We start from the raw sequence: 8,506 nt of genomic DNA on the forward strand, positions 1-8,506 counted from the left end.
AAATCCCTAGAAGATTTCTTAGCTGACTCGATGGCCCATCCCATGAAACTCTGTGCTTCCCTTTTCCATTAAAGAACTTCTCCATTTGTCTAGGCCCCCAAACTCAGAACTGAGTTACTGACTTTATAGCAAAACAATGAAAGTACCTGAAGCACGTTGGAGTTTGGAATCGGCAATGGCAAATCTGGCCTGAGGACAGACACGGGCCTACCTTATTGCCAGCTGACTCGATGGCCCATCCCATGAAACTCTGTGCTTCCCTTTTCCATTAAAGAACTTCTCCATTTGTCTAGGCCCCCAAACTCAGAACTGAGTTACTGACTTTATAGCAAAACAATGAAAGTACCTGAAGCACGTTGGAGTTTGGAATCGGCAATGGCAAATCTGGCCTGAGGACAGACACGGGCCTACCTTATTGCCAGTTCTCCTTCATTTTAATTCTGAAATGAAATTTTTGTCTACCTGTTCTTTGTACTGCCAGTTACAAAGATCTGCAGTGAATCTCAGAAAAATACACATGCCTTGGAGCATTTTGGAGGTAGCTGGGGGAGCAGACCCAAGTCAGAATGTGGCCCATTTTAATGGCAGTGGTAGTTATGCCTCTTAGAAATTAAAGAAAACTAGTTCTTTGTAGGGTAATTTTATTATTTTTTTTAATTTCAGAGGAAGTTAAATCTTTTACTGACTTTTTTTTTTTCACAGTATTTATGACATACATACACTGTCTGGGTTTCAGTCCATAAAGAATTTAGACTTGCAGTTTGTGTGGAATCTCTAGTCATGAAAGGGGAAGAATACATAACACAGCTGGGCGGTGCTTAAAGGAACCCAGAACTGCTGTGGCTAGAGGTTTATCTTAAGTCCTACTGGGGTGCCTTTCAGTGGTGTGCAAACAACAGCACTCTCTGTTTAGAGTTCTTGAATAGTTACCTTCCATGACATGCGTTGGCATAATTTTTCAATTTTTAAGGGAAAAATCAGTTGTTTCATTCAAAAAGACAGAAAGGGAAGGCAGCGGTACCCTTTTTGTTAGCTCTTTTCCACACAACCAGAATATATCTTCATTTCCCACCTTTGAATATTGAAGAATAGAGTGGATAAGTGACTGGAAGCCAAGGAGTGCTGGAGCAATGAAGCTACCGGTGTGTTCATTCTTTAACTTGATGAATGTCTCATCACATCATTCATGATGGAACAGTTTTCAGGAGGAGAGAGTCTTGTGACAGGGTAACATGGTTTGAAAACCGAAGTAGGTGAGATACAGAAGTGTCTCAGGTCCCCAGGTTCGTGTCCTGACCACGGAAGGCACCAGCGCCTTTTAGCACAGAGCCTGATTTGTCATGCACCGAAAACCTTTACTAGCTCAAGCACCATAGGTAGAAAAAGGTCTAGTTTGGGGGTTCCAGCAGGGCTTTTGCACAAACGGAACTTTTGGTACTCGGAAACTTTAGCTGCTTCCACGATAGGAGCCAGGAGAGAGACTTTTACCCATTTGGGGAATTAATGTCTCAAAGTGGAAGCTGGATGAAACATATGAGGGAACAAGTCTGAAGAGAGCTTCCTTAAAGTGTGTACAAAAGTGGGATTTCCTCTGTATCTATCATTAACTTGGTTAGCCGCAGTAGTAAGAAGTGGTAAGTTACAACCCAGGCTGGGTGTGCTCAGAGGTGTAGTGCAGGTATCAGGATGACTTTGCAGGGGTGTTTTTAGATGCGTCATGGCCTGGCCAGACCTGAGCTGAGTCTGGCAGAGCTACTCACATCTCCCTCTCTCCCAGACTGCAGGGTGAACACAGCTGGCTTGGTGCTTTTCCGAAACATTGCACCCAGCTGGCAAGCTTTCTTAGAACTGCAACATCAGGCAGCCTGTGCAGAGAAACCAGCTGCTTTTGCAGTCAGAGCTCATGCGGCTCGGTGCATTTCTGCAGTGCTGTGCTGGAGGTGATAAACCAGAACACGTTTGGATGTTGCAGAAACACCAAGTAATGACACAGGGGCTGGTTTCAGTCCAGTAATGCTGGCTGTGCACAGTGTAATAATATTTTTTCGTTTCAGAAGAGTCAAAGGAGCTTTACTGTGATTCTTAACTTTTATTTTCTTTCACCTAGATACCAACAAAAAATATCGAAGGGCAGATGACCCCGTACTATCCTGTAGAAATGGGAAATGGCACACCTTGTAGCTTGAGACAAAACCTACCCCGATCAAGTACAGTGATGTACATCTGTCATCCAGAAGCTAAACACGAGATTCTTTCAGTAGCAGAAGTTACAACCTGTGAATATGAAGTGGTTATATTGACACCTCTGTTGTGCAACCATCCTAAATATAGGTACGGTACTCAAATCTTGGTTAACATGATCTCTTCACATTTTCATCACTTTCTGTGCATGTATTTGTTTATATAAGTCATATATCCAGCTGTGGTTTCTGGTACAGAGCTGTGACACTTGTATGTACTTACTTTGGCCAGCACAGTTTTGCCAAGTCTTGAATTTTCATGTCAAGTTGCACAATGTTTGCTTTTTGTAAGTCTCTAGTGATTGATCCCATACGAGAAGCAGATGGGAAGTAGCACTTTATTTTCAACAGGTAAGTTTCTAGCCCTGTCGTTGTGGAGAAACCCAAACTAGGGCATTAAGGCTGCAGGCAGATTAAGAACACCCTGTCTCCTCTTAGTTTATAACTTCAAGGTCTTGGGGGATCATCTTCATGGTATTCAAAGACTGCAGATTGCATACGTGCATTATATGTGTGCATAGACTTCAACTTCTCTGATTTCAGAAAGCAAAAGTATGGTCTTCAGCCATCACCTTAACATTTCATTTAGCAGTACTCCCAACCTTAGGGAGCCCCCACCTGTGTCTGTCCTGCTTTATTGCCTTACCTTCAGCTGTATAAGTCATTTTCATATGAAGAATTCACAATTTCAGTGTTATTTCCCAAAAATCAAGTTTAGGATTCTTTTTTTTTTTTTTTTCCCCCTGAATTGTACCACGCATCTAAGGGATACTCTTAGTCTCAACAGTACAGATTTTTGACCTTTCAAGGGGTGTAAACAGAATTGCAAAATGAATATGACATACAAATGAAGGGGGAAATAACGGACAGGAGTTCTGAATTTCCCATGTACGCAGATGTCAGAACAAGTGAGTATTTAATCACTGCTCTGAAATAGGCAAAAAAGTCTAAAGGACAAAATCCTCAATTGTGTATTTTATAAACACTTGCCAGTCGGAGTAAATAAGTTATGCTATTGCTAAATATTTAGTATCACTTACAAAGTTTCTCATGTAGATGGGTTTGGTAATACTATGTTATCTGTTGCACTATTATGTGTTTACTGTGTGAGTCTTGTAAGCCTCTGTTTCAGTAGGAAAACAGGAACCACACAGGCAAATTGTTCTATCATTTGATAAGAATAAAATCTTGAGCTGCTGCCTCCTTCCAAAGGGAAGGCATGGAAGGCTTCCTGGCCACTAGCAGGAAATACTTAAAATAAACATACAAAAGATCTTCATTCTCCCACTTACGTCATCTTAGTAAGTAAGGATCGGTGGAGAGAGAAGGCTGGAAACGCTGCGCAGTGTCAGCAGAGGTAACCACAAACCAACCTCATTTTGGGTTAAGTGCACTTTTCCTGTCGTGTTCCTGGAACGGCACTGAGCGCTACTTCAGCCCCCAGCACTTTTCCTCTACATCCATTATCTTATCCAATAATGCCCATGCGTTAACTTAGCAAAAGTATATCCATTAGTTCTAGCCGTCCTTCTTATCTGGGTACAATTTGACTTTTTTTAAATTGGTGGAAATTGGGGACAGGGAGGAAGGCAGTGAAAAGTAATATTTGTTTGCTGTAACTATTAGTCTTAATGCTGTTTAAATAAAATTCAGATAAAACGAGGCTTCTTTGGTACAGGGCGTATTTAATCTAGAGTGTAGTTACTATTTAGGAAACATACTTAGATCCTTTTAACTACGGCGGTGATTATTATACAGCTACTGCTGTGATATCACAGACTCTTTGCTGTTTTCTGTTAAGGCTTATTTGGTGTTGTAAAGAGGCCTCCATTTGTGTAAACTAAGGAGAAAGCTGTGTTAATTCAGCTTCATCTTTTTGCTCTTTCTTTCCTGAAATAAGCTGCTTTTTGCAGACATCGCTCATGAAGAGAGTGCTAAAGGAATAATGGGTATATATGCAGTAGGAAAAGCCATACACGTCAGATAATCAAAATCATACATTCTTATATTATGTAGGAACTGCATCTATCAATCAAGGTTAAACCTTTGCCATTTCCTAGCTTCTGAGTGAGTTTTGTGGAGCCTTGACACTCCGTTCATGGTACACGTACGATGCGGTTTGCTCTCTAATGTGCACCTTTTTCCTTTTGGCGAAGAGGAGTTAGATTGTATTGCCAGTTGTCTGGCAGCATTAGGAGTGAGCCTGTGCGTGGCAAAAAAAGCGTATTTACACCAGTTGTAAGAACAGCGTAGCTTTGGCTGAGATGGTGCAAGTACAAGGAAAAAAAATACAAACCTCAGGCTGCTCAGTCAGAAACTTACAGCAGTGGAAAAAAAAAAAAGTATGTCTTTAAGGCGTAGTAAGTGATGTATTGCTGACTTGTTTGGACAGGTTCAGGGCTTCCCCTGTGAATGACATCTTTTGCCAGTCTCTGCCAGGATCCCCACTTAAACCCCATAATCTGGAACAGCTGGAGAAACAGCAAGAAATGATGAAGATGCCTTTTAGAAGGGTTAAGGAGGTAGGATTTTTTTGTAATTTTAAATAGAAAAATATTTATTTTCCATGTTGTAACACACACAACTTTCAGTTCTGTGGAGTAAGTTCTCTTACCCAGCTTTGTAAGACCATGTCAGTCTTTCAGATGGTCTTTAAGCTTGTTGAAATCATCTGTAACTTACCTTATTTGGAAGGAAAACAAAAACTAATTTATAACTTTTGTAGCCTTCGTAGCCTACAGTTTACAAATGTGTTACGTTTTTGACTCTTGATCTTTTTTTTTTAGCTATGCTGAAGTCACTGAAAACTGACAAAATGCATTCATACTTCTTCCTACATCCTACTTCACTTACTATTAAGTAACTTCATGCAATTTAGAAGACTTTGCAAGGGACGTATAAAATCTAAATGGGTGTCTTTGTGTATACTTGAATTTCAGGAAGAAATGCATTCAACAAAAGAAGAGAAATTTTCTTCCATTCATAAGCCTATTGCTGTTGGAAGCCATCAACTATTAACTGTGGGAACAACCCACATCTCCAAACTGACCGATGACCAACTTATCAAGGAATTTCTTAGTGGTTCCTACTGCTTCCATGGGGTGAGAAATAAAGCTATGCATAATAAAATATCTACTCCTTAATTGCACATACTGGTTTATGTATTTGTGTAGTTTTTTCGTGAACTCTGATAGTTGCATTCTTACACACGTAATAATTGCCTTTCCCTGCACTTCCATAGGGAAGGCGCTCATATACCAAAGTCTATGCCAGAAAGGTACCTTTAACCTTGCTGTATTTAAGCAGACAGTGAAATGAAAGCAGATCATGAGAATTGTTCAGTGCTAATTTTGTTAATGAGAAGGAAAAAAAAAAATCTGATAAAACTTATTGAGAGAAGAGGCAGCAGAGAAAAGGCAGCTGAAGTTTTCCCCTTCTTTGAAAGAGGAAAGTATTTCTTTAAAAGATTAATAGGGGGTACAGAAATACTTGAAGGAATCTAGTCCTTGTGGCTCTTCTGAGAGTCTTTGCTTAGACTCATTTATTCCATCCTTTGCCTGTGTCAGTCTAATGAGAGATTCAGGCTCAGCGCAAACCTTGAATCACCCTACCTAATTACCAAGTATAGAGTTTTACAGCTCGAACAGCCAGTGTTTTAACGCTGAGATTAAACCTCTCCCCAGGGTGTTGGTTGGTGGAAGTACGAATTCTGCTACGGCAAATACGTTCATCAGTATCACGAGGTACGCTTCAATGGTTTTATGTTCTGCCAGTAGATGGCTGTGGGGGCAGGGGAAAAGCGGGTTAGAGAATCTGGCTACAATTTGAAAAAAGCAGCATCCTTTTCTTGGCTGATCAACATCTTGGGTTTACAAAGTCGGATTTCAGAAAAGAAATCCTCTGTGTGCTGGCTAAGTTAATGCAGGGGGATGTAGGTGCCATGTCAGGTAGAGCACAGTGGTAATCAAAGCTGAAAAAATGTGTGGGAATGCTCTTCTGGTCATTGAAACACTCTTAGCAGCGCACACAGCCTGGGTGGCTGTTCGGAAGAGACCTTCAACTTGACTCTATGCAAGATCAGTCAGAGTTTGTCCCAAATGCAAGAACATGTTACGTTGACAGCAGCGGACTTGCTCTAGAAATGACATTTGACGCGTCCTTGAAATAGCTGCACTGCTAATCGTATAATACAAGGTGTCATTATCAGCTTTTCCTTTTTTAGGATAAGGAAAGTGGCAAGACTTCCGTGGTTGTGGGTACCTGGAGCAAGGAGGAGCACATTGAATGGTCCAGGAAGAATGCTGCTAGAACCTACTACCTTAGAGAAGACGGCACACAGACGGTTAGGTACGGTTACAGTCACCGTGATTGCTACTCTGGCGCTCCCTTCCTGAATTGGTCTCATACTTGCGAGAGAGAATAAATACCAGGGCTCACTTCTGCAGTGCCTGAATATTCAGTTTACAAACAGATACAATAAGCTGTCAAAAGCAGTGTGCATAATTTCTCCCCCCACCTCCCAATCAACATGTGACATCAGAAAAGGTAATTCAACACTTTGGATACGATGCAGAGAAAAACCACCTGCTAGTGAACAACTATTTGCCCTGTAATAACTGAAATACAGCATATTACTACTTTGTTTTGCACGTTAGAGTTAAGTATTTGAGCAATGATGAGATACTGTATCACACAAGTTAGCTGTGGGCTTAAGCATTGCATTTAATATTTCCAAATTCTTTCATTCCAATCTTTTGTGGCAGGATGGTGTCCCATTTCTATGGAAATGGAGACGTTTGCGACTTAACAGAGAAGCCGAGGCAGGTGACTGTGAAATTGAAGTAAGTTCACTTTCTTAGTAAACTGATGTTTTGTGTGTCTGCTTCTTCTGTCGGAGGAGAAAGCCTCTGTTGTCCTCAGAAAGCTTGGAAAGCAATGGCTGTTAGCTTGGTAACAGTGCTGTAGATACTAGGGAAATCGCTGTTTGAGTTTTGTGGTTATTACGTGCTAAACACTACAAAATTTCTCTTCCGTTTTCAGATGTAAAGAATCCGATTCCCCTCACGCTGTGACCATATACATGTTAGAGCCTCATTCTTGCCAATACATCCTTGGGGTACGTAAAGACACCCTTGAATTCCCTCAGCTCAGGTGCCGCCCAGTAGAGGACATCTCCAGGTGTACGTTTAACATAGCCCCTTCCTTCCAGTGACTCCACCAGAGATTCCTGTAGTTGCTGCTACACAAGTACCACTTCTTGTTCAATTGCATTTGCGTAGGGGAAGGAGGGTCGTTATTAATTACACCAGTTAGGTTGTTAATATGCTGCAGGGGTCATACCCCAAAGTAAAAAGCACTGAGTAAATTTTACAAAGGGATGCTCGAGTACCATGCCTCTTGCAAGCTGTTGTCCCTGATCTCACAATCGCTTGGAAAAGCTCACCAGTGATTTCATAGTCTTTCATGTTTTGATCTCTTACGTTCAAGGTGGAGTCTCCAGTCATCTGTAAAATTTTGGATACAGCAGATGAATACGGGCTCCTTTCAGTGCCCAGCTAAAGCCCAGGCAGCGAGCCAGAACCTGGTAACAACCCCGCCGGCGTTTTCCACGTTAACATCCCGTCTGTGAGAGGGCGGAGAGAAGCTTTCAGCCAGGCAACCTCACCAGCAGTTCTATACGATGAGGGACTCGTGAACCACTTTGTGTATAACTATCTGTATATAAGAGGTTATTGATAAACTTTTAATCATTAAAACCTTGTCTTGCACTTCCTGTTTGACTTGCATGTGACACGTTCCACAAGCAGCATCGTCATCATCAAGGTATAAATGATCGAGTTTTAAAAGGCAAAACAAACAAGGTCCAGCTTCAAGTGTGGAGTTCAACTGCCAACAGAATGAAAAAGTGAAACCAGGACTTCTTGCTCAGGAGCCTTCAGCAGCCGCCACACCACTCATAATTGTTGGCGGCCGTTACTTACTTTGGACAAACACAACTGTTACCTCAGTTTGATTGCTTGGAACTGTACGAACCTCACAGTCCTTCCTCTCCTGACCTTCCCTTACCCCTCTAACGCTTTTATTCTCCCAGCCTGGGCTGCTTTCCAGGACTTTCTTTTTTTAAAATATTAATGCTGTAGGGTTGACCTTAATGTATTTATTTTGCTGACCACTCCTCCTGACAGCAGATTTGCTGGTTTGCTTCTAAGGACGATGCGGTATGATAATAGCGATCCACAATCGTCGTTTTTTTGGGGCAGAGCTGT

General features: G+C 41.6%; 1 protein-coding gene across 1 annotated transcript in view; it reads left to right on the plus strand.

Moving 5' to 3' along the window:
* ERLEC1 (endoplasmic reticulum lectin 1) overlaps positions 1 to 8,005 on the plus strand; it is a gene marked incomplete at its 5' end in the record, with an annotated part of 13,438 nt that extends 5,433 nt beyond the window's left edge. The window contains 8 exons of the mRNA XM_009706094.1: positions 2,108 to 2,331; positions 4,633 to 4,762; positions 5,180 to 5,341; positions 5,924 to 5,983; positions 6,463 to 6,587; positions 7,004 to 7,081; positions 7,281 to 7,356; positions 7,728 to 8,005. Of these exons, the coding sequence (XP_009704396.1) occupies positions 2,108 to 2,331; positions 4,633 to 4,762; positions 5,180 to 5,341; positions 5,924 to 5,983; positions 6,463 to 6,587; positions 7,004 to 7,081; positions 7,281 to 7,356; positions 7,728 to 7,799 (927 nt within the window). The remainder of the gene's footprint in view (positions 1 to 2,107; positions 2,332 to 4,632; positions 4,763 to 5,179; positions 5,342 to 5,923; positions 5,984 to 6,462; positions 6,588 to 7,003; positions 7,082 to 7,280; positions 7,357 to 7,727) is intronic.
* Positions 8,006 to 8,506: the final 501 nt, after the last annotated feature.

The sequence above is a fragment of the Cariama cristata genome, unplaced genomic scaffold (assembly GCF_000690535.1).
Source record: "Cariama cristata isolate BGI_N322 unplaced genomic scaffold, ASM69053v1 scaffold14198, whole genome shotgun sequence".
In the NCBI taxonomy this organism is placed as follows: domain Eukaryota; kingdom Metazoa; phylum Chordata; class Aves; order Cariamiformes; family Cariamidae; genus Cariama; species Cariama cristata.